Genomic DNA, 27,319 nt, shown 5'->3' on the forward strand with positions numbered 1-27,319 from the left:
GCAATTTATTATTTGGCCGGTAAAAAATGTACTTGGCTGGTAGATTCTTTCATCTACCGGTCCCCTTGGCAGGTGAGCCAAAAAGTTAGTTTACAGCCCTGTACATATATATATATACATATATATATATATATATATATATATATATATATATATACATATATATATATACATATATATATATATATATACATATATATATATATATGTATATATATATATACATATATATATATACATATATATACATATATATATATATATATATATATATATATATATATACATATATATATATACATATATATATATATATATATATATATATATATATATATATATATATATATATATATATATATATACATATATATATATATATATATATATATATATATATATATATTTATATTAATACTTTGGTTTGAGCATCTGACCGGCACCAGGTCCATGGACACCTAATGGTAATGTGAGCACAAACCATGCAGGCCAGAGTGTATATAAAGCAAACAAGCACACGTACAGATTTCACAAGACTGTTGATCATGGTAAATAAAGTGAGATCCATTCATAAAAGTCAGTGTATGTGTTTGTAACACTGATCGTGACTGATGTGTGGGGGCCTGAGATAGCAGCCGTTTAGCAGGGCTCAGTGAAGTGAAACAGGGTTAATGCTTTGGTGTATACGACTGAGACACAAATAATCACTTACAAGTGTTCTGTTGTTATCCTGGGAAATGAATGGAAGAAATAAAAGTAAAAGAGTGAGTTCTTAGAACATAACAACTATACAGCCAGCCCCAGCATCACCCTGCCAGACATTATTCATTCAAATCAATACCAAATCAATCATTCAATGCACCTAAGATATATGTTTATGCAGCAAATGACTCAACACCATTCAACTGAGCTTAACCAATCCAGGCTTAAGCTGTCAGACAGTTTATAAGGTGAAGGAAAAAAACAAACGCATGCCTTCATTCATCAAAAACCAAAAAGACTTGAACACATTTTTCATCATCATAAAACATCTGCAAAGCATTTCAGCATTTTCTAATCCTCCATTGTTTACATCCATGTTTTCTAGCTTACAGTCTTCTTCACTGCCTTCTTTATTAGCACCACCTGTAGATCAGTGGAAGTGTCAAAACATAGGGGGAAATGTGCGTTGCATTATCTGCAGGCACATGCATTAAAACCAAGCACTCTGTAGGACTACTAGAGGCCAAAGAGTCCACAGAGTGCCTTGAAATCAATCCTGTTAATTCTCTTTCAACTACCCCAGTTCATTGAATACAGTAATGGCACAATCAGATTACACAACGCACAAAGGTGATGAGTAACCATGGACTGATTTCACCATTCCACCTGACAACATCCCTATTCTTTCCCTTCTTTGAATACAGTTTTAAGTAGAATAATTTTTGTATTCTCAACATCTAATGTAATTCTGTTTTATTGTGTAGCCTACTTTGGGCAATTATGTATTGTATTGTGATAACTCCACTAACAGATCCTAATGATTTCTCCATATCACAAGTTTTGATCTAAAAATCATAAATATAACTATATATTTTAATATTAAGCTGCACTTTTGCAAGTTTTAGCTGAAAGAACAGGGCTCAGGTGTGACTTCCTAGACTGCAGTGTGATATACTTCAGTCATGCAAATAATTCAATTCATATGTCAAACAGAGAAATAGATACAGTAGTGATGTACTGTGTTTGGACTATATACTGTGTGAGTATTACTCAACATGTAACAACAGAGAAACAAGAAGATACTCCTTGGATTATGGCCACATAATGTTAACTGGACTGACAGCACTGGCTGATGAGAGAGGCATATCATTGATTTTTCTTTAAGCTTATAAGCAATTTTACTGTCAAATTAGATTTTTTTCCAATGCAGAAATGTTTTTCGAAATAGCACACTACTGTGGGAAAACCCAGAGCCTGTACTATTCAGTTTTACTCATTGTGTCCTGTACCAACTTCTCTGACCTGCACAGGCCGGGGAAGTTTGTAAGGGAAAGGTCACTGTGGTGTATAGGCTACATGACAGTCACCAATGACAAAAGTCACACATTAAACAATTGACTGAGGTAACCCTCATGTCCACTGGATGTGGTTGCATCACATTCAATTTGCACCAAAGCTTGGTTGTGTAGCCACTGTAGTTCAGATGTCTTTCAGAGGCAGCGTTTGTTCCTAACCAGACACATTTCAATGGTGTTTCGTCTGTTTGTCGCCAGCATTTTTCGTATTTTCCGGAACATTGAAAACATGTTGGCAGCTCATTTAGGATTGTTAACATTCTTTGTGGCTGTGCTTTACTGGTTTTTATTACTATTCTACAGCACACTGCGTTATAGCTTTTTTTTTATGGATCTGTAGTTTTTGGGATAGTAAATATTAGCAGTGGGAGCCCTGTAGTATTCCTTCTCCTACTTCACAGACAAGAAACCAAACCAAACATGAACAACTAGCTTTACTTTTAAAGACAAAGTAAGTAATACATGAAATGTAACATTATTTGATATAAGTTGAGGTCAACTGTCAATAAATATATAGGCATTTATATACATTTTCAAGTGAATTACACGCTCCAGAGATGCTGCTTCGGCTGCATTGGATGAGAAATGCAAGCCAGCCATATCCAGTAGACATAGGGGGTAAATCCTGAGGGCACATATAACCTTGCGGTCCCACAAGAGCAAATAGAATGTGACTCTGCATCTGTCTAATCAGCATGTTGAGCCTAGCAGTGCATTTTGGTGTTATATTCATGCTGCTGAAGAAGCTCTTATTTTCTCGTGTGCCAGGCTTTCTAGCTTTATACTGCCTTTGTCCCGCTCAGCTTAACAAGCGCTGATGATTGCCATTTTGCTCTGATAGTACGGTTTGCCATCATATGTCTGACCATAATCCAGGACAGCTGATTCATGTGTCATCTGATAGTGTGGACCCTGTTCAAAACAGAAACTGGAAGATATAAATATCACTATAACGACTATACGTTTGATGCAGATTACATTCAGCTGTGTGAGCAGAAGGACACTTTGTAGAGGTATTCTTGGCACAAGCTCACACTATTTAAACCCAACATCTTTTGCCTGCTCCTCCTTCCTCCAGCCCACAGCAGTTCTAGTAGGAGGGCAGGCCTCGTCTACAGTAGGTGCTGGTTTGATCTCCAACACTGCCGACGTTCCCCTGAGCCAAGGTTCCACATCCATGTAAGTATACACGACGAGCTAAATACTGAAGTACAATGCAGAGGCAAATTGTTTGCAACATGTCCATATGCAACACTGGGGCAGTGTGTCCTGGTCTTTGCACTGACCACTCTGTTGAACACCTGCCTACAGGGCATTGCGTTTCCCCTCTTCAGGTGCAGGTCAGCTCGGCACCATATACAAGAGCCTTGGAGCTCAGTGCAGACCATCAGCATCCTGCTCCACAGATCCCATTGGTCAAGTCCTGAATAACTCCAGCCTTCACCAGCTTCAGCAAGAACTCTTTCTCTTTGGATATGTTGTGAGTCCAGGACTGCAAAAGGCACACATGACAGGATTTAGGTTGAGACAGCACAGTACACTCAATAGTTGGGTTTCTCTATTTCTCACCTTTTATCTTTGTTTCTTCAATATTAGTGTTTTCTTTTGTTTTTTTTGGGACATTTTTAATATTTTATTTAGAGGATAGAGAGAGAGACAGCTTGGAAACAGGGAAGAGAGGGGGGAAGGCACGCAGCAAATGGTCCGGGCTGGAATCAAATCCAGGGCCGCTGCGACAAGCACTTGGCCTCATCGATATGCACTTTACCTGTTGAGCTACTGGTGCCCCAATATGTATGCTTTTTAACAGCCTTTAACCAACAACATTCCTCTTAAGCCTCAGACATTCAACAATTACTTTTACTGTTGTCCTGACCAGTGGGGTCAGCACATGTTCCTGGAGAGTCAGTGTGGACACAAAAAAAACAATCATCTCCACCTGCTATTAACATTTGATGTGTGGATTCTTTATCTGGATAATGACACCTGATCACTTGCCTTTGCATTTACACATGGGATTAATACTGTAAGACAACACGTACAGTCTCGTTTCTCCTTGCGTTGCAATCAGATCTCAGTGTGCATGGTGAGGGTCACATGACTGCCGGAGACCTTCAATTGCATCTGTGTGCTGCTATTTCCTTTTAGTATCCTTGCTAACTAGCTAATATTACTCATACTGTAAGAAGGTATTCAGAGACAGTGGATGAGCTAGCTAGTTTAATCGAATATCAATAACTGGGCTTTGCAAAGATTTTAAATCCCATTCCTTTATGATCTTATAAGTGATCTACTTTTTATTCCGTAAACTTCATACTGTCAATTTTGGCACATTCCTTGGTCAATAATATATATTGCACCTTCTTGCACGAACGTAAAAGCCCTCTCTTCAAAAACAGACCTATTGTACATATTTTTTTACATTATAATAATTCCTTCAGATTTTTGATTGTCTTTTTCTTTTTTCTCTTAATGTTTCTTTTAACTTTAACTAATGCAGTATTTGCTTTCTATTTTCTTACTTTCTCATTTCTGCCATCATGGTGTTGGTCTCTTGGCTGAATAATGCAACGTTCCACCAAAAAAAGATCAGCCCATGTGAATGAATGCAGGACTGTAGAAAGAAGCAACTTCTGAAAACAGGATGAAGGGTATCTCGTGTCTGTCTTAATTACCTGGGCTAAGAGTGATTTATCAGCAGGCTGGAGACTGTGAAGTGGAGTGAATGGCAACTCACTGAATGTAGTGTTCTCTGACTGTGCTGCTCTCAAAAACAAGAACCTAGAGAGTTTCCTACACTTGAGTTTTCATACACATCCCAGGCCCATACTCAGATGCTGGCTAAATCCCTCCTTGTTTCCCCGAGTGGCATAAATGAAATGGAAAAAGGTCACGGTAAACTGTTCCAGTGCAGCGTAAACTTGGAATACTAACAGCAAATTCAAAAGCTGTCTGTAGGTTGGTCAGAATGCTAACAAATTTGGTGGTTGTGAATATTGTGTGGGAGTATCGTCCATTGAGAGGAAAATATGCAGGAAATAGTGTATCACACACACACACAGGTCAGACATATACCTTCTCAAATTTAGGCTGCCAATGTCTAATAAAAAAACACTCAAAGTTTCCTTCAAGTAGCCATAAGGTTTTGGCAGCAACACTCATTTCTTTAAGTCAAAATTTTAAAACTTCCCCGCTGTTTTTGTAAGGAAATATAAACTCTGATATTGTAGCTGTGTGGCATCGTTTGAAACCGGTATAATAATCCATACAGAGATAATTAAAATACTCTAGCCTTAATATGCTGATCTGAGTAGCAAATGTGATAAAATTGCTACAGGACAGCATGGTTCACTAATACATCAATCAATGTCAATCTGAGGTAACGTGTGTCTTTACGCGGTCATTTGTGGGATTACGTGGAAAATTATGTTTTCACGCATAATATGTGTTTGATGTGAGATACACGTCAAAAATGCCTTGAGAACTTTGAGACTCATCCTGAGCTTCAGAAAGCCATCCATTGTCTAGAATCAGTTTCATAACCTATTGCTATTTCCTAGCAGGTCCTATGTTATCATGTCCTCAGTTACCTCTTTGATGGCAGACATCCTGATCTTCTCATAGTAGTGCAGAGGGGCGTGGGGGGTGCTCATGTTGTAGCCAAATCCAGCCACGGCTACTTCGTCACAGTTATGAAGGGCCATCGTTATGGCAACTGCCCCTAGGGTTGGGATATTCTGAAAAAAAACAGACATAAAAAGAATTTGTACAAAACAGGTAACCTAGCGGTGACCCGTATCCCTGAACTTGTACAGTATTGTATGGCCATTGTGTGGATATCTTACAGATGTGAACTCTGAAGCATGGTTGTATTTATAACAGCCCTAATGGTAACACTGTTTGTTTTCAGTCTGTATAGGTGCCGGGATCTCGGCAGCATCTGCTGTGTGTTCACAGAGGCCTTTCGTAATGCAAACAGACAAACAGTGGAGTCAGCTACCAGAGCTCCTGAACATTAAGAAACAACAGCTCCCTGTCCCTGCAATGTCTCTGCCTAGGCCTGAACCAGAACTGATGGTTAGAAAAGCAACAGCTCTCTCTCTCTCTCACCCCTCTGCCCATCTGTCCCTTGTTGTGAGGTAAGCCAATCAGCTTGAAGGAGGCCTCCTGGATGAAGTAGGGGTTAAGGATGCGCATGTCGCCGGGCTCCCTCGGAACGTGCCGGGCCACAGACTTCCAGAAGCCCTCAGTGCTGCGCTGAGAGACAAAGTAAGGAAATGAAGACATTGTGGTTAGTGTGACCCCCAAACTGAACTAAATGTGTGCACAATCTAATCACAGATCAAATCAACATAATACAGTTCCATTACCGGTCAAACTGAAAAGAATACACAATGGTAATGGGAAAGTCACTGTCTATAGGGCTAGGTGGCCAAGTGCATTTTACATATTTAAAAAAATAATAATATGGCTTAAGAGAAGTTAAAAGTAGACAGCCAAATACATGATAAATAAGAGAAATAATTCACATTTATTAATATTCAAAATGAAATATCAGCATCATAATATAAACAGTTTAGCTTTAAAGCCTCTTTTTAGTTATTTAAAAAAAATGTAACGGCATATTTACGGTTATAGTTCCACCTGTGCTGCCTTTTGAATGACTGTACAGGTGCATCTATTTGTGCTGTTACTGTAGCGACTGGCCTTATACGACACTCGGCACTGCACTCTCTAGAGTCCTCAGCAATACACTCGCCAAGTGTGAAGTAGATAGGATGAATGTTTGGCGAGAAACTGAAAGGACACACACACACACTTCTCCGATACCAATCTACTGTATATGTGAATATCAGTAAACACATTGAAAATTATTTGAACACAACCTCTCTTGCACACATGCTGTTGCAATTGTGCTAAATTCTAAAAAGAAACAAAAAAACAACTCAATTATTGACAGATAGATTGGTTATCTTTTTTTTTTTTTCATCACATTTTTATTCAACCAGCTATCACCTGGTGGGATGGGATGTTAGGTGGACAGGAGTAGTGGAAAACATGATGGTGCTTAAGCAGCCCAGTGAAAGCAATACCCTGAGCTGAGGCCCGGGGGGAGAGGTCAACAACACCATTAAAACACTGATGAAAAACAAGCGGAGCAAACAAAGCCATTCGGAGGAGGAAGCCCCTGTATCAGTATACCCGGGGCCATTACACTAATTACCAGCCGCCTGTCCAGCAGTCCCTGATGGCTCTTTATGAACAGTTACTGGGATACCTGCCCTCTGAGTTCGCTCAGGTATATGTTGGAGTAAGGGGAAAGGGAGAAACCCAACAGCACTGATATGACCTATTAGCTTACTAGCATAAGCACTGACCGACGGATCAAATGGTAATCCAGCCCGACTGAGACCATTTTGCTGGAAACCAAACACCTGTGCTCTGCTGACAGCGCTGGGAGGACACAACAGTCTGTGTGGAAAACCCATCCGCACACAGCAGATAAGGCTCAAATGACAGGCGATTCTTAAATCCCTTTTAATAACAGTATCAGTGAATGTGTTACAATACATTTACTCCCGATTTATCTACATGATGAAATGTAAGTATAGATTCAGTAAATCATTCTAGCCTATGTCACGAAGTAAAGCTGCAATAGAATTCTATTTATTTGCAGCCTTTTTTCACTGTAGCAACTTAAGGCAACTCCCTGTAAACTTGTCCTTTGTGAGGCTCCCTGTCTTTACACTGTATTTTACAAATTGGGGAGTTTAGGGTGTATGTCATTACAAAGATTGACAGTCTACAGCAACACTAGTTGTTGCAGGACTTAAAGGAATACTTCACCCATACGGAACCGGCTTCTATCATTATAAAATCACTATTATAATATAATGAATCAGGTTTTTCTTCCCTCAGTCTTCCCTAAGTCTTCCCTTGGCCCAGCTGTCCTGTTAATCCTAACCCTTACTGTGATGTCACAAGAAGGAAACTATAGTGTTAGACAGTGTGACCATAAAACACTCTTTCTGCCTTTTCTCAGGCTAGGATGATCCGATTTATTTATTTCTTGCACATTTATACTAAATAGGATCTCCGAGTTCAATACACCTTCATATTCCAATTGGTGAAGTCGGCCTTTAAGTATGGCAGTACCTTGAGTATGTTAACATTTTGAATGAAAATGAAAGGTAAGGAGATTTTCGAAAGTTATCAAGAATGATCTTACAGGCCCCGTGGATATCCTCACAGACCAATGCAAGTTTTCATCGTCAGCTTTGCCACTTTCCTTATCTAGTCTTCATCTAGCCAACACATGCCCATTCATAACTATCACACATAAGTGTGAGTATGTGTGTGTGTGTGTGTGTGTGTGTGTGTGTGTGTGTGTGTGTGTGTGTGTGTGTGTTTCTTTCAACTAGTGTGTTGTCTATGCTCCCTGCTCAAGGGGAGGGAACCTGATCTCCCGTCCTGAAGTCTTGTTGTAAATGAAGTCGGTCTCCTCAGCTTCAAAGTCCTTTTACACCATTACTGTTTCTTCAACCTGTGTGGCAGTGTCAAATGTCACACCTGTACTGCCTTTACACAACAGCCAACAAAAATACACTGTGCCAAATCACAAGTGTTAAGGGGCGTGATTGTTAGATTGTCCCCTTTCAGATACAGATACATATGGTTGCAATAACATAAGATAAAATAAGATAACATAACAGGTACTGAACAAATGCACAAACAAGACTACTGCGATTTAAGTTGCATGTTTCTGACCTTGCGGTGTAAGTACGCAGTTTTTACAAGCAAGTTTAAATGCAAGTGTAAAATAATAAAAAATAGACTTGAAGTGTAAGAACACACTTCAGGTCACACTGGTAAAAAAGTGATAGGACAGGTCGAGAGCTATACAGAGGGTATTTGCAGCAATAGGTTAAAAAAAGAAAACAGTGTTGGAAGTTTGTTGCATTGTACAAGCCATGAGCTCCTTCACAACAAAGAGTAGGTATGTAGCCATAGCAATACAGCTGCTCCAGAGTCCAACTGTCTTTGCTTTCACCTGTCAGTGGAGGTGAAATGTGATCCAGGACTGGGACCACCCTGAATGATGGCCACACCAAAGCCCTGCTGCTTTCATGCACTAGCTCCGGTGCTGCAGGGGAGTGACGGCTGCTTTTTGATGTGCATCAGAGCTGAAGCCTCACACACTCCCTCTGGCCTGGAGTTAGAGTTGGATAGTCATGCACGGTTAGACTCCCAGGGATTCATAGTACTACGGGTCTCAAAACTGGCAAAGGGCGAAAAAGTTGTTGCCAAAAAATTCCAAGGTGTTCTTGGAGTAAATTTACAAGATAGTTAAAAAATTTGTGTTTGGCTTGTTTACCTTAGGAAAAATAAGATAGATTATTATATTTTCGTGTGTTCTACAGAACAACTTCAAAGAACTTGAGCAACAAGTACTGTATGGTTACTCCTAACACAGGTGAGAGTAATGGTGATTTTTCTCTTACTTTTTTTTAAGTTAATGAATCCATAAACGCATTAGTCCAACACAACAGCCCTGCAATAAATTCTTCTTTCATGGAGGTTCAAATGTTTGGTGTTTGATGAAACAAATACATATAATTCAAGCAGATCAGCTAGTGTTTTTATTACGTCTTATTAAAGCTGGATTTTGTACTGGGTTGCTGGTTAGCAAAATACCAAGATTCAGTAAGCTTTGACACCAACACATCCCCCTTATCTCTCCTCAGGCTTAATAACAAAAAGCAACATTCTGATAGCAGTTCTTCTTTTTAGCCAGTTTTGACCAATGTTTTTACACCAGCTGTGGCTAATGTCTGTTTCTGTCCACAGAAAATATTGTTATTGAGGAAAAGAAACTCCCCTCTTTGACTACAATCATACGAAGACTGTGTGTTTCTTCTAGTCCAACAAGAGCGATTGGTTCAGTCTTCTACATGGAAACGGCCAGCTGATCACAGTATCAGCCATTACTTACTTTTATCCTACAACCAAGATCTATTCGGAGGTCTATGAGCATAAGGTCCCAATACGCTCTCCTATTAGGGAGGAGGATAGGAGAGGGAGTACAAAACAAGTATGTTGTGAATCTGGCTGCAGGAATGTGTTACATCCCCACGCAACCATGAAGTAAGCCAGGACCCACCGCTATACAGTAGCTGTAAGAACAGACACAGACAGAATTTCATTTTGTCAGTCCAATCACTGCACTAGGAAAATCCCCATGGTGCATTAGGATTTTATAACTTTTATGAATGGACTATGACATGCAGACTTATGTCTCCCCACTGTGTGGAATTCTGAACTTTTCACATCAGAGATGCACAAACATATTAAAACATGAGTCTTAGTAAAAAGAACCCACACCTGCTTTAAAAGAGCTATGGATAGTGATGGACAAGCCTTGCATGCCATGTTCCAATCAAGACACATGCTCTCTGGTGTTGTTTGTTTTACAGATGCATTTCAGGAGAATGGAAGAGGAACTGTGTACTCACTTATTCAACTGTATACTTTGTTGTTTCGATTGTGAAGCACTTTAAGTTGCCTTTGTGTACAAGATGTTCTATCCAAATAAAGATGCCTTGCCTGACCTTAGATCAAATCTGGTTTGGTTTTGAAAACAACCCTTACTACAACTCTGCCACTTCTATTTATTCATAATGAGCAACTACAGCACATGCTACAGCAAATCATTGCTTTTGTAACGAGTGTTACAACCTCTGAGAATGCTGCCATGTCCTTGAGTTAAAGATACCAGTGGTAACAGTACCTGCACTGTGCTATGCAGCGCTTTGAGAATAGACAGTACACAAACACGAACACACACATTTACTAATTGACCACAATACACCACAACAGCAGACATTAGCTGCCTGATCTACATTGTCTGGATGTACAGGAAACAGTCAGTATGTTCTGCCCTCAATGACGCTGATGGAGTTGCTTTTACACAAGATGACCTCTCATGCTTCAAGTATCCTAGAAGTGCATTTGACGAAGCTGGGTCAGACGGCAGAATCAACGTTTTTAACCTCCTTTTAACAATATTGCCCTCTTCACGGATCTTAGCAACCAACTTGTTGAATACAGTGCTACCATAACTGATGCAAATGATGGACAGAACTACAAAAATAAGACCGAAGTCGGAATAAACTGAAATTATTCTTTAACAAAGTTCATAAATGAATGTTTAGTGTAGCAGAAAAGGGTAGCTTTAGGCACAACAAAGTTATCTAACGCAGTCGTAGGAACTTTCCCGGTTAGCAACTTAATTAATAAAAAGCGTACATCTTTACATATGACAGGTGTAGGCATTCTCACACATATTTCTCCACGTAACTTCCCTCTGCCATCTGTTGGTCTTGCAAACTGGACAACACAATGCTGAATAAAAAACTGTAAGAACATCAGTCTGTGATGATATTATGTTGCACTTTTGGAACATGTCACCCTCATGTTTTTCTCCCATTCCCTCTGGAGGACCTTTTGGTCTCTCTCAGAAGTTTCCCAGCCTGCCTTTCCATGTCTGTGCTCACCTGCCGTCCTACTCTCACTTCACTTTACTTTCAGCCCACAGAGGAAGTGCCTGGAGCCTGCTGCTGTTTCCTCTGGTTTGTGGTGCCACAGGCCTTTGCATGCCACAGTGGCTTGTTATGTAAACAAGCAGGAAACCCACTCTGGTGCACAGCACAGCATGTATGTGTATATATAATTGCCATGACAACCGTTTCCAGATATTCAGCAAAAGCATAGGACACAGTTAGGAAGTTTGGGTTGCAGTTTTCCTCCTTCCTTATAAACAAAGTCATTTAAAATGAGTTGTTAGTCTATTTTTACAAACTACTGCTGTACCTACTGTACTGTCGTGTAGGTGTAGTGATGGACCGATATGGGTTTTTCATTGACAGATGACGATACCAACATTTAGAGAGCAGGTTGGCCAATTGCCGATATCGCTCTGTCTATAGTCTGGAGCATTGAGCAAGGCAGTACTAAACATGCCTTTTTCTCTGCACCGATATCTGTTTTGGGAAATACATTTTCTCCAACCTCAAAACGCAGCTGAGAGATGATTGCAGTCACGTAAGCCAATGGGAAAGGACTCCATGAATTGATCCAATAATTTATTTTTTTAAATTTTCACGGGGACCAATAATGCCATCAATAAAGCCTTCATCACAACTGCTGTTTCTTACTTTTTTCAAAATTGGTGAGATTTTTGTGGATTTCTTGTGGTTACACTCAGGTGTTCATGGTCAGTCCGAATAATGGTACTCAGAGAATTACTACAAGAGTGACCTCTGGCTACAGCTGCATTCTCTGATGTAACTGCAAAATCAACAGTTTTCAGTTGCCTTACCAGCCTCTGGTTGAAGACCATGTGTCTGAGCCACTTGAAATCCTGAGCTTTAAAGGCCGAGAGGACAAACAGGGACTGGGTCTCGTAGCTTTCCGTCTTCTGAATGGTCCCCTCTGGATAGCTGATCCTCATGGTGGTCTTGGAGCCTACGTCCTTCTCAAAGCCTTTCACTGGGGCCTCATTTAACCTGCAACACACAGCTGCACCATCAACCAATCACAGAATGCGCCGTCCAACGTAATCAAAACGTAATTTTAATAATGCAGTGATACAACAATGTTCCAAATGGCCAAATACTAAAGCTTGGATGATAGACCAGATCCCATTGCAAGAAAGCGTCTTCAAGCTGTTATATATGAAGTTTTGTAGCTTGTGCAAGTTGTTTGTATAATATGTATTATTTCAACCATGCCTTTATTTTACTACTACTTAAATAAAAATTCAGTCTCAATGAAATGTACCTGACAACAATAAAGAAAGCAACATGAGACCAGACGAGGTAACGAGTGTAGGAAAGAGCAGTTAAATCTACCAATGGGCAGTTGTGAGGCTAATGTGAGGTGGAGAGTGTGTTCTGAAAACATAATGATTTGAATTTGAAAAAGCTATTTTTTTTTTGTGACAGTTTTTAATATTCATAATCACTGACAATAGAAACTTCCAAAGCCGCTGCCTTAATAGTGCACCTGTGTCATATAATGTACCTGACCACCACATCAAACTCATCGATCCGCTGACCCAGAGACTTGTTGGCCAGGATTCCTCCGTTCCCCATGATGATGCACGTCTTGCAGTTCATACTGTAACACAGAAAAGATGCACCACCATCATTTACCTCATATGTTCACTCGAAGGAAAGTATATCCTACTTGATATTTTCTCATAAAAAGCTCTTAAAAAAGTGTGTTAAAACTCATATGTTTACCGCCCTGAGAAACAAAATGATTAATAGACTGAACTCTGACTGATAATGATCAGGGGCCTTGGAAGTTTTTTTTTATCTTTACCTTGAATGGTACATTGCAGCAAACCTGTTGTATATTTGTGTGGAATGTTATTTTTATATCTTGTGTTATGCAGTTTGCCAGGAAATTAATCACCTTCCATGTACAGGTCTATTAAACATACAATCACTTGATTACACACATTTGATCTCTATTCAACATATTATGCAACTTCCAAAAAACAACTGGCTTGCATTGTCGATCATTGTGCAGTGCCATGTGAAAGTAGAGTTCCTGTTGTTTAGTGTTAACAATAAAACACTTTCTTAAAAGATAATATAAGTATAGATTAATTTATTCTCCATTGTAGTCATTGGGGTTCGGGTGTAAAAACTAGGAGGACTATTAATGCCACAGCTCTTTATGGTTAGCTTCTTTTCTCAGTTTTTATTCTCGAGGAAAGTACTCTCTAACAGCAGAAGTGGGACAGTTAACACGAGTCAATGTGTCACACTTTGGTTAATATTATGATTATAATGTTGTGTTGTAGGCTCAGTACAACATGTGTGTTTAGTCTGTGCAGCTTAAGTCTGCGAGGAAAAATAAACACATTCCCAATTGTCTTCGCTGGCTGATGAAACAAGGTCTGTCCGCAGTATCTGTGACACCGATGATGTCCATATAAAGACAAAAACTTGAGGAAAAGTGGAATTAACAGTTACCACAATAACTGATCTGGGATCCAGAGTTTCAGGCTAGATGGACAGATTTACCACTCAACCACATGTGTTTTTTGATGAATGTGCATTGTTTGTTCACAAAAGCTCTCGCTGTTGAGTAGATCCATGTGTTGACTCCAGGGGATAAAACATGGGCTCCAGGGGAGATTAAATGAAGCTACCATCCAAGAGAGAGGGATTTGTGAATTCCTAATTGGGCATGAAGAGGGTCAAAAAACAACATTAAAAGCCCGTTTTTGTAAGGTGGATAAAAATCTGAAAAAAGGGAAAAGCTCTTGGGAAGAATTGTCTCAATTCGTTAAAAACCTCTGATGAATACATTGTTGTACTGGAGAAGAGTCGTTCGACATTTTTCCTCACAAACTGACTGCCAACAGCTTACCGAATGCTCTTAATGGCAGCTCTAAAGTAAGAGTTGATAGAAAAATGGTATCGGAGGGAATATTGTGATGACTGCACTGTGTGGATCAGAGCATGACGGAGAAACTAGCACCATCTTACCTGTCGAGTTCTTCCCCTAGGCCATAGCTCTTTGTAGCTGATAGAAGAATATCTATGATCGCCTCTGCAGATATTTAGGAGAGAGAAAGAGATGGAAAAGGAAAACAACGAGTGAGATGAAGATGAAAGAGAAGAGATTCCTCCATTCAAGTTCCTCCCAGCAATGTTGCCCTCATCTCCAGCTAGCTGTAGACTAGCTGTGATAAATGAGGCTGGTCGAGAGCCAATGGCAGGGTGGGCTTCATGTTTTAATGTTACACAACCATTAAAATCGGTGGCCAAGCATGGTAGTAGCCCATAGACAAACCACTAGCTTCTTGAAAGAAGGGATGTATACAGTGAGACACTGTACAGAGGGAAAGGGCATGAAGAAACAGCCAGCAGAGCATTTTTAAATAACACAATTCTCAATCACATTAATTGTTCCAGACAAAATAAATACTAGCGATTAATGGTGCTCCAGTAGCTATTCTTATCATCTGCTCTTCGGGAGCAGTTGATACTCTTTCAAGTATCATCTGCTCTTCGGGAGCAGTTGATACTCTTTCAAGTATCATCTGCTCTTCGGGAGCAGTTGATACTCTTTCAAGTGTGTAATGCAAAGATGGATATCAATCTTATGTCAGTGTGTTCAATACAGACCTGGAGTAAAGACACAATTAGCCTAGCTTAGCATAAACACTGGAAGCAGGCAAAACAACTAGCTTGGTTCTGTCCACAGTTCAAATTATTCCTACCTCACAAAGCTCACAAATGAAGTGTGTGCCAATATCTTCGAAGGCAAGTGGTTAGAAGAATAACCTTAAACTGCACAGACAATAATGTGTAATCATACCTTGTGATCTTACACCAAACGGAGGCAAATAATCACCAATCCTGTAGAAACGTTTGTAATTTGGATCAAGGAACATGGGCTCCAGTTTGGTAAACCTGGTGATATAAAAGAAAAACATGTTACAACAAGTACGAATGAAGAAGTGGAGGCCATCAATGCAATATCTGTCCAAAACCCATACGGCCCTGATGTTTGTAGATGTACTGATTAATAGCAGAATGCTTAAGAGGATTTAGAGCATCGTGTTTCCAGCTAATCCAGTCTGCCTGAACATACCTTCACCAAAACAATCTCAGAAACAAGTGTGAGGGAGAGGACAGAGCTGCACATTTCCCACAGTGAGGCTGGGAGCAGATATCCAGTCCTTGACCTATGGGCCACTAAGAAGCCATAATGGAGCACTTTGTTGGGTGCCTTGCTTAGGGGCACTTCATAGCTGATAACTGGGCAGCAGGCAACCATGGCCTGTTCACTTCCATTTGAGACTTATATGCTAGTGCTCCTTGGTCTTAACCAGCACTATTCTACTAACAATGGATTTTTGAGACCAACACTGATATCAAAATTGGGAGTTAAAAAATGTGATAATGATATACCAGTGCTTTTGGGGGGCGACAGAAGTTACGCACTGAAGCTTTAAGATAATGATATACTTTGCCTGAACATAGTCTGACAGACTGTTTACCGTATAGCGTACATTTGTAATCGGAGTGTGCTCAACATGTCATGTCAAACATGGTATGCCCTATTTAATGCTCACATCTGTCTCCACTTTAGGGAATTAGTGCTTTAAGGAATGCAGACACAGTTGAGCTTCTTGTTTCAGTACAACTGGACATGTACTGTATATAATGTATGTATGTTTATGTGTATGCATTTTGTCTAGATCCCCAGGTGATAGACAAAGGAACAAACAACATCCTTGACAAGATTGACCAACTCTTGTCTTCCAGGAGAGACATCTCCCCTCAGTGCTGCCTGACTGCAAGTAACCTGGGTGTGACACTGGATGACCAGTTGCCCTTCACTGCCAACAATGCTGCGATAATCCAACATCCAATCCTTAATCAAAATACAGCACTGGTTATGGTCCGGGCTTCTGTCATCTTGCATGTAGACTTCACTGCAGCTCGCTCCTGGTTGGCATGTTCCATCTGACCCTTCAAGCTCATCAAGAATACAGGATCCCGGTGGGTCTTTAGCCTATGCCTATCCCAGCTTCTCATCAAAATACACAGCTCCTCCGCACCTCGTACAGTCAAACTGTGTCTACTGGAATCATATTTCTCTATCTCTTATTGTTGTAAATGTAACCCCTGAATCAGTTCAGCATTTTTGTGAAGTTGGAGTTTTGAATTTTATCCACAGAGATGCACTTATTGAAAGTTGCTTTGAATGAAAGCCTCAGCTAAATTAATGAAATGCAATGTACAAGTGCAATGAACTCAAAACCAACAAAAAATGTACCATGAAGCGGTTAAGTATCTTCAGACCTCCACTGAACACCCCCAGATCCCATATGGAAAAAAATAATCTATATATGTCTAAGTGACCAAGCTATAGGGAAAACAAATTAAAAAATAAGAAAAAAAAGCAGCTAAAATGAGAAAATACAAAGTTCTTAAGGAAACACTTGCATCTCCCCACCTACTGGACAGAGCTACTGCCCACCCCTTACAAACGATACATTTGGCTTTATAGGCTTCCATTTATTTGTCTGATTTAGACAAATTAAATATTTCCATAAATCCAAACAGGAATTAGCTGTTGCTGAAATGAAGCCGTCGGAAGGAAAAGTATTTCTTTAACCGAGTCAACCCCCTGCAGCTTTTTGCGGCTTCTTTTCTGCATGTTTAATGTCACATAATGAAGCGCAAATTAACTCTGATGAGGAAAAACAAAACAGCTGCTAATCAGTCGATGTTGGAAGGTCTACAACATAACTCAAAGACAGATTTTCCTGAAAACAGAAAAACACATTTAAGAAATTAGCTACTAATGATGCATCTTGCCTTTCTGTTTTCATGCGGTTTTAGTGTCTAATAGTGTGTTTGGATGTATTCATTTTACATGAAAACAAAGGAAATAAAATAATTACCCCGCACACCACCATCTGGCCTGTGATTGTAAATTCCTTAAGGCACAAGGTGTATGTAAGAAAAGTATGCAAACACTAAACTTCCATAGGTTAATAGAAAGGATGTATTTTGAAATTAGCTAAAGTTGAATTGCAACTCTCTTGTGTGAATGATGTCTGGAATCAGGGAGCACTTTCTTCAGGTTGTGTTTAGACTTAAGCAACCAACTAACCAATATTATCTTGTACTACAGTGTATTGAAAGAAATTGGTCATACTGTACAGTTCCATCCTTTGATAAATTGGTAACCTTGTCGGAATAGCTTTTCCTGCCAAATGCTTCTTCGTGGGCCAGTTGTAAATGATTTAAAGCACATATTTTAGAGTTGCTTTTTTATTATTACCGAAAAGAAAAAAACAAGTGTGTCACATAAGGAAAGTGGCAATAATGGTTTTAGTGTAATCAAGAGGATTTCTCCTCTGGGGAACATGCATCTGTACAAAACTTCTATGCGATCCATTGAAACGTTGTTGAGTCTTGGCAAAAATGGTGGAGCAACCGACTGACAGAGGGACTGACTATAAAACAGTCATTACCATACTTAGATGCCATGGCTAAAAAAAATTGTAATGAAAATGTGATTTTATGTGATGGGTACTAAATTTAATAACGCAGAGAAACGATTAGAATTGCTTTTAAAATTATTTGTAATGCTATAAGAAACGTAAGATAGGCATTGATATTTCTTATGAAGTAGCATGAGTTATTGAAGGACTATCTTTGTTCATCACTGAGCTTTTGACCGGTTCTCTCACCTCCATTACCTTCTGTCAGCTACAGCAGAGGAAGCAGCTGAACAAAGACAGCAGGGTAAATGGATAAAAGATGCTTTGCCTGGCAATTTCCCTACTCTTTTCTCCTGAGGAAAAAATCTCCTCCTATGTTATTTTAACAGGTTATAATCTGGACTCTGTGAGCACACTTCATTAATGATGCGGTCTTAAGGCCCTGGTGGCTTCCAGGGTTGCGTGTCTCCGCTGCTCGGAGAGTAAGTGGGTAAGTGAACTGGCCTGATGTTCTCTCACGCACTGGGACAACAGCAGAGCAGAGGAGGACAAAAATAGATCTTCGAAGATGCATTGGTCTGAATGGGCTCATGTGTTGCGGACTTATTTCTTACATAGTGCTAAAAACACATGCAGGTTAAGGGTTTTCACGATGGAGGGACTTCTTGCGTCTTTAATAATGCAGAGGGAGAAATGGGATCGTTGCTCTACCGTACCACTCTGAGCTCAGAGATATTTCTATAAAATTGTACGGTTAAACTGAGAATACTTTAGTCAGGCCAGTTTGTAGGCATACAACTGATGCGTTAGGTGGTTCTCCAAAGCACTACAGGCACATGGGCAATTTTGATGTACATGTAGATATACTGTAGATGTAAAACATATTGTTTAAATATACTCTGCATAATATAAGCATTTGTTTTGTAATTGTAGGGGGAATGACATGTTTTTACCACTAGGCCACCACAATGCAACTACAAATGTGTAGTGCATCACTGGCAAAGTACAGTTACATTTAAAAGCAGCATAACCACCCACCTTGCGAACTCTGCATGGAAAATGGATTTAGAAAGAAGGCTCTGCCAGCACCATGATACAATTAGCAGTAGCATCTCGTATAGGCAGACCAGAGGGGGGACATGGTGAAAACATGCACACTCCACAAAGAGTGACCCAAGGCGGACTTGAGCCCTTGACTTTCTTATGATGAGGCAACAGTGGCAACTGACCACTGCCACCCTTCTGATTATTAGCCTTTTGTCAGTTCTTCTATATATGATTACAAAGATAACAATTAAAGCTGCAATAGGTACTCCACACACAAATAATCGACTTTCTAAAGATGTTGTCCCAGTTGTAAAAATCAACGAAAACAAGGGTGAGCCTGTTATCAAAGCAAAACTACAACTGTGTACAAAAGCAGGGGGAATGTAATTAGGTCAGCTAGAAGGGAAAATACAGGAAAAACTTTAACCAATTTAACAAACAAAAGTATTAGAACAGACAGTAGGTCTGGCTCAAACCTAACACAAAACATAGGACTATCTGGATTGCACAGCCAATAAAGAAGGGCTGTGGAACAACATCACAAAAAATAATCATTGAGGTGATTGTTTAAACTATCTAGTTACTACACTGGTAAAAAGCAAGGATCTGTTTAATTGAACTCTGGTGAATAACTTATTCACAGATAAAACCTAACCACTTTTGTTAACCAATTTCCTGCAGGGAACTTTAAATGAGCCCACTTTAAATGTGTGAACACGTTATCGGAAGTATTCTTACCTTGGATAAATGACAGTCATCTTGGCAGCTGCAAAACCAGGCTTACAGGTTCCCTCACTGAGATTGCCGTACTTGTACATCAGCTCCAAAGGCCTGTAGAAGCAATGATTAAATATGAAAACACAAATTATAGTGACCAGTATTACACAGAGCCTAAGAAACAAGCCCCTTAAGGCACCAAAAATATTAGTTCCTAGAATTAGATAAGAGAGTTTATAGTAAAGTAGAGTAAAAAGTCATACTCACAGAGTACTATTCAGCTTCAGAAGAAATCCTTGTTTGTCATACACTAGACAAAGAAAGTAGATAAGATGACAATAAATAATATGCTTTGTGATTTTGAATACCAGTGGGTTTTTTTATGACATTGAATTTATTAGATGAGAAGGAAGGTAAGAATCCTGACAATCCAAAATAAATTTGGTTCATATTAGGAGATTATACAGGCCATTGTGAGATATTTTCATGGGGACCAAAATCCCTGGCGGCGCCCCTGGATACAGCCATAAGTCTTTTTATTTATTTTTTTCAGCATCTAGGCCTACATGCATGCACATATACAACACACAGTCATTAACAAAACAAAAAAAGCTAAACAATCCTATAGGCTACTAATAATACCAATAGTGGTAATATAATAATAATAAGGATTAGACAAAAAAGTATAATAATTAAATAAAATAATTAGAAATAATTAGAAATCATAACATCATTGCATTATCATTGTTGACAACCTTGTAAATTCCTCCAAGCAACAGATCAATGGAACCTAAAATTTATGAAAAATATGGCCGCGATTACATTTCTCCAAGGTTAGTTTCTCTAATGGTAAAAATGTTGACATTTGGTCCAAAAACAACTTAAAGGGTTAGCGGAAATTAATTTTTCCAAAAAATAATATACATTTCTTAGCAAAATATGTTTTAAGTATTAGTATTCTGCATGTATTCTTGTATTCTTTCACAAATGTTTGACCAACTATTTTCATTTAAAACCAACCCTAGGTCCTTTTCCCAGATCTTTAATAAAGTTAGAAAACATGAATGACCCGTTGCAGCCATAAGTCTAAGTTTAATTCATTTTAACCTAACAACAAATATATTTGATGTTATACCAGTACTCGCTGTGCAATAATACTTTGGATGAACCAACACTTTACAATTAGCTGTTCAAGTCCTTGAACCAATTTCTAGTTATTTCTGTGACATCTTTTTACAGTGATTGGATAAGTCAAGTAAAATATGTTCAACTGGTCTGAGAACAAAGCAGCCTGTGGCCAGCATCATTACCAATGAACAAGGCACTACATAGTAGACCTGTTTAATAAAATGGTATTTGTCATGTTCCAACCCTGTCCCCTGGAACATAACTCAGACATTACTGCTCGGAATACACTGCAACAACAGTGGACCTTATTGGGTTGATGATACTAGATCATAATGACATTTGCTTTGACCCAGAGCCTCCCCTTATTCTTTACCCTCATTTCCATGTCGACCTCAGTTAAGCAAACTTGAAAAAAATAGAGCTATGATGAGTAAACTGTAATGGGTCTCCCACTGTATACATCATTACATACTGACAGCGAAATAGAAACCACATGTAAAGACCAATTAATTACTTTCTTGGTTTGTTTAAAAGCAGATTGCATCCAGATAATGCATTATCGCCCTCTGCTTTTTTTTCTCCTTTTTCTTTATTATAGAACTGCAAGATGTTCTGGGTAACCATTGATGCCAAGTTTGAAATCCTATCTGCACGATATACAGAAAACATGCAATATGCGATAACATTGTTGAATATTGCGATGACGTTATCACTTGGGACAATTAAACAAACACTTAAATATACAGTGCTAATGTCTTGCTGCTTTCAGTTCACTACCAGCATAGACCCCAGACAGAAAGTAGCCTATGCATATTAATACCCATAGGCCAGTCGTAACAAAGCAGATCAGTTTATTCCGACCAAGTTGTTGAGTTTGGTGGACTTCAAGGTGTTGGCATCCTTATACACACTTGCTGGTCTTCATGTAAATTCCAGCTGGCTAACACGTTATCCAAGAGCTATATTTTCATATTCATGTGCTTTACCAGCTCAGCCACTAGTGTCTATATGGGGCGGGCTTTAGAGCATAAGAAGGCACTGATTGGCCGATTATTTTGTCATGCAGAGCGTGAATGCATGGCACATGGAATGGGCTATCACTTATTGCAGTTCAAGCAGTCTTTGCGATACAGTACGTATACCGCGATATCAACACTTGGAAAAAGGTACATTTTCGATATACTTTTGAGTTTCCTTATAATAAGTAGTATTTTACGTTTTAACAACAATCCACCTGGAGACACCATATTTTCAAGGTGTCAATTGTTTACTCTGCCACGAAATGTTCCTGGATTCACTTTAGGGTGCTCTTTCATGAAAATGATTAAGATGACGAAAGAGAATAGCCTAATTTACTGATACATCACATGTTCATCAAATAATTTCACTATCCAGGGGAATAGCTGCTAGTAAAAACTTTAAATGTATAAACATAAACAGCACTAATGACACTAACTATGAAATAGAAGTAGATTCCATAGTGTCTAAAGAAAAATAAATGTCTTTCTTATTTCAGTTTAACTGTTGAAACTTTGCCAAGGCTGTATTTGATGGTGGGTGTAAAAGTGTTGTTACAGGTTGATACACATGACCAAAATTATGTTTATCATAATTTCATATGCAGCCTTCATGCTTGTGGTTTTGGGTAGTGGGAGAATGAAAAGTGATGCTGTTAGAGGGTTATTATATATTCCCCATCCATCCACTCAACTACAATACACTAGCTGGTTGTTAATATTATGATGCTGTGACTTCAGGGGTCAACAACGCTCAACACTTATATAAGGGCCCAATCTAGATCCACCCCCTACACCCTATCCCTATCCACTATCCCTTCGTTTGCGCGTTCGCGAGGAGGGCCCGCCATATTGAGTGTCGTCCCAAACCATCGAGCCTCGAGTGTGAGTGGGTGATAAAGCCCTCGATCACCGAGTCTGCATCGACGTTGGCTCAGCCCTACGTTTGACACAGTTGTCCGCCAATCAATTAAGTCCGGAATGGAAGAGCCAATTTACAAATGAGAGTTCCATGGAGTTTGTTTCCCGAATTATAAATGAAACGTTCTCTTACCTCAAACAGACATTTGATTGATTATTTTTATGCATAGCCCTAAATGACGGAACCAGAGGGTAGCCTACAATTTTGGAATTAACATGTTGTTTTACACTTGTTGATTTGATTATGCCACTTGTCTACCGTTAGTGTATTTTCAAGGCGTGGATAAAAGATAAAACGAAGCAGATGAAGAAAATGCCCACAAGTTAATAAGGGACAGTGATTATTATTTCCTTAAATTGTTAGTAAGATTTGTGTTACTGTTAAAGCCAATGAGGGGTAGTAATAGCGGCGGTGACGTCAGTCAGCTGGAGCGCATGACTTTTCTTATTTATGACCACCCTTGCAGTGCATTATAATTTATGCACGCTAATTAACTGCCGCGATTCGCGGGTCGAAATGGCAGATTAACGTATCATGACAAGTGGAATACATGCTTTAGCAGACTATTGTTCTTTTCCCTGGTTTAGTATGCTGCTGTGCATGTAAACTAAAAGGATAATTAAACAGCGGATCAAGCACTCACCCGTTTTCTCCACTACAGACTGAGCTGGTAAAATTAAGAATATGCAGTTACAAAATGTTTAACACAAAATAAATTATGCAGCCAAAAAATCATGGGAGTGAGTTTGTTTTTATTCAATACTACATTTACTCTCACATGCGTAGCTTATGAATGTAAAGATCGTTTCAGGTCAAATATAAAAGTGGTGGAATTCTATTTTAGGGTGAGAAATAAAGACTTAACAGTTAACTAGTGTCTCCAGGTTTCTTCCTGTTTCCGTCTGACAGAGGCGAGGGCTTGCCAAAGCCGCGCCGTTGTTATACCCTCCCCTTAATGATCGAGTGGCACCCCACAGCCGCGAGGGTGACTCCACAGCGAGTCACACTCGCTCACGGAGTGGGAGTGCATAGGGAGTCATTTGGGAAAGGGCCAAGCTCTTTCATTCTTGGGGCAACCGTGGCTCAGGTGGTTAAGCGGGTTGGCCAATGATCCAAGGGTTGGCGGTTCAATCCCCGCTCTGCCACCTGTGTCATGGTTGTTGTGTCCTTGGGCAAGACACTTCACCCACCTTGCCTCGTGTGAATGTGTATGACTGCTGTATGTTTGAGGTGGTGGTCGGAGGGGCCGTAGGCGCTGAATGGCAGCCACACTTCCGTCAGTCTGCCCCAGGGCAGCTGTGGCTACTATGATAGTTTACCACCACCAGTATGACTGTGGAATGGAACCTGGAACCCTGTAAAGCGTCTTTGAGTGCCTTGAAAAGCGCTATATAAATCCAATCCATTCATTATTCCATCTGAAGTAAACTTCTTGCCACAAAGGGAAAAAGATGAAAACATGGTGTGGATAAGCCAGTGGGGCACATTCATGTACTGTAAGCCGAGCTGACACTATCTTTAGAACAGTGTGTGATGTTTGGATGGTGGGAGGAAAGATAAGCAGTGCGTGTTGTCTCTGTGCAGTGTGGGAGTGATGAATATCCTCCTGTAGCATCAAATAAAGCACAGCCAACCTGCCGTCTATAATATCCACCTCTAACCTAAATCTTCGAATCAGTCTATGTCAGTCAAATGAAACTTTGTATGATTATCCTTGATAGTGTTCGTAAAGTATATTTATCTGGCAGCTACACATACAAACAGAAGAGAACTCAGTGAAAAGGGCTGGATTGCTTTACTATATTAATACAGATTTTTAGAGAGAGGGACCGAAGGCAGATTCTTATGAAGTTCTGTTTGTTATTCAATGCGCTACGGATGGAAATGGAATCTTCTAAGTAAAATAACAAAATGGGAATGAATTTGGTTGAGTTATTTGGTTTTTTTAAGTTGTTTTGGTGTGCATGATGCATTAGCCTGTCTCATTTGTCAGGTGGATTTAATGTTCTGTCAGTGTTCAACACAAACACACTTTTAATTTGTTGCCTTGTTGGCTGTGAAGCTGCTCCATTGTATTTTTCAGTTGTGGTCATTGGAACTTTTCGAGCTCAAATTGTTTGCAGCTGTTAGATTCCTCTATTTCCTTATCAATGTGTACCACACCATGTTTGCGTGTTGCCATAACAATATGCTGCTTGGCTTTGTTGTTTTCTACAGTCTTCTTGATTTTATTTGCCTCACATAAAAGCACGCATCTTGACTTATGTGAGAAAAGTCACAATAAACTGCTGCGATTTTTATTCAAATGTTTTGATCAGCTAATGTTAAGGAAGAAACATGATTCTCAAGCAATTTTCTTTTTCTCTTTAAGTTTTATTGTGCCAACTACAAAAAGCAGTAATGAGGCATTAAAAATCCATAAACAAGAGTGGTGTTTTAAACTGTTTTAAACCACCAACATGGCTTTGTGATTTAAATAAACCTGAATAATACCCGATTATACTATTTGCCTACTTTGAAGAATATATTATCCAAGTCTCTGACTGCATCATAAAGCGTATGTTAGCTATGCCCTCAAAAATTACTACAAACTTTAAATTAAAACATTGTGAGGAATAAAAAATAATAAGGATTACATAGGTAGAAGTTATAAGGCTTTTGTTTTATGGTTGCACCGAAATGTTAAATACCTTCTGGTGTCACTGTGTGGAGTTGCAACAGCAGTAATGCATTGACTGGTCCTGCAGCAACATAAGGCTGAACTGAACAAATCTGATCCTTTTGGCTAAAACATGTCATGTGAGTTAATTTCTAATTACCATTTATTAACCTATATTTTATATTTGGAAACTTTTGTGTATCCTTAAGTTTGTCTTTTTTAAATTAAAATCAATATTTAAATCCATCTGAGTAGCCTATTTCTGCAAAGATGAATCTCTGATCTGATTTTTTTTCTCTTTGTAAGAGATATTTATGGGACCTTTGAAAGCATATTAAGGAATAGCCATAAGCAACAGGGCACCGCAGTTGGATACACTTTGAAAGTCCACAAACAGTACAAGTTGTTACACGGATGGTTTGAAAAGATAAATCTGCAGCTCAATTTTCTGGCACATTCTCTCTTCTGGCTGCCAAAAGTTAACAGACTCAGGAAAAGTTTAAGTGCACAAAATAACAAGCATTGGCTTGGCTCTACTTAACACAGCATTTTCTAATCAAACATGGATGCAGGTTAGCAGAGACTCTCAGCTATTCTCCAGCCCCAGATTCATCAACCCTTTTATGAACTTTGAGTGAAGCCTTCATCCTTAGCAAGCAGTGGACAGACATCCAATCAAACCATCTCCAAAATTGCTAGCAAATGCTGTGGTGCCCGAGGTAAAAAAAAGTAATTTTCTTTTCTTAGATAAGTGTACTTTCAGAGAACGTGATTTGCGGTAAATAGAAAAAAAAAATATTTTCACTTAGAGAGGAATTACAAAAAACAGAGACAAAAATAAGAGCACGCTTCACTTCACTTTGGAATTCAACAGCCGCTCTTGCTTTGTTGAAGGGGCAGCTTTGTAACTTTGTTTACTGTCCTAAATAAGGACTCAACACTTTACATTATACTAAACAGACTACATATTCACTCTGGGATTATGTCAATAGCATTGTGTTAATGCACAAGTTCAATATAATTAAACCTTATCATTTTCTGTTAAAAGGAATAGTTCAACATTTTAAATGTTTAGCTTTCTGCCTCACTCTCCGGCTCAAGAAAAGGCGTCAGAAACTGTTCATGTAACTTTGCATGCATTTTGATGAGGAAATAGGTAAAGGTGGCTCATCCAGGTTAGCTAAGGTCAAACACTGTTAAAAAAGATAAACTTTACAACATCATACGTGACCGTCACAGGCACTTCCTGGGTTCTTTCCAGTATGTATTTGGTTCTAAAATAATATAACGAGGGGGCGCCCTTAGCTCAGTTGGTAGGGCGTCCCCCCATGGGCCTCGGCCAGCAGCGGACCAGGGTTCGATTCCAGCCCGCGGTCGTTCTCTGCATGTCACTCCCCTCTCTGCCCCATTTCAACTCTGTCTCTACACTATCAATAAAGCATAAAAATGCCAAAAATAAATATCTTTAAAATAATATAAAGTTCATCTTTTGACCTGCTCCCCCTTGACTACCAGTGTTTTAGCTAAGCTAACCTGGATGAGAAACCTTTGCCCATCTCTATTTAAAAAATGCACGCACATTTACAGGAACGGTTTCTGGCGCATTTTCTTGAGACGGAGAGTGAGGCAAAAAGCCAAAAAGTAAAAATTTTGAAGTATTCCTTTAAGATGCCCAAATGTATTTTTCAAATGTAAGTGAGAGCATTAATTTAACTATGTGATTGTTGTAAG

General features: G+C 39.3%; 1 protein-coding gene across 1 annotated transcript in view; it reads right to left on the reverse strand.

Annotated features, from left to right (window-relative positions):
* Positions 1–2,429: 2,429 nt before the first annotated feature.
* The window catches only part of st3gal3a (ST3 beta-galactoside alpha-2,3-sialyltransferase 3a), a 29,213-nt gene continuing 4,323 nt past the window's right edge, over positions 2,430–27,319 (reverse strand). The window contains exons 3-11 of the mRNA XM_080032593.1: positions 20,131–20,173; positions 19,885–19,977; positions 15,456–15,550; positions 14,621–14,684; positions 13,140–13,235; positions 12,436–12,622; positions 6,168–6,314; positions 5,648–5,794; positions 2,430–3,549 (exon numbers count right to left, since the gene is read on the reverse strand). Of these exons, the coding sequence (XP_079888719.1) occupies positions 3,445–3,549; positions 5,648–5,794; positions 6,168–6,314; positions 12,436–12,622; positions 13,140–13,235; positions 14,621–14,684; positions 15,456–15,550; positions 19,885–19,977; positions 20,131–20,173 (977 nt within the window). The 3' untranslated portion in view covers positions 2,430–3,444. The remainder of the gene's footprint in view (positions 3,550–5,647; positions 5,795–6,167; positions 6,315–12,435; positions 12,623–13,139; positions 13,236–14,620; positions 14,685–15,455; positions 15,551–19,884; positions 19,978–20,130; positions 20,174–27,319) is intronic.

The sequence above is a fragment of the Ammodytes marinus genome (assembly GCF_949987685.1).
Source record: "Ammodytes marinus genome assembly, chromosome: 8".
Taxonomy (NCBI): Eukaryota; Metazoa; Chordata; class Actinopteri; order Uranoscopiformes; family Ammodytidae; genus Ammodytes; species Ammodytes marinus.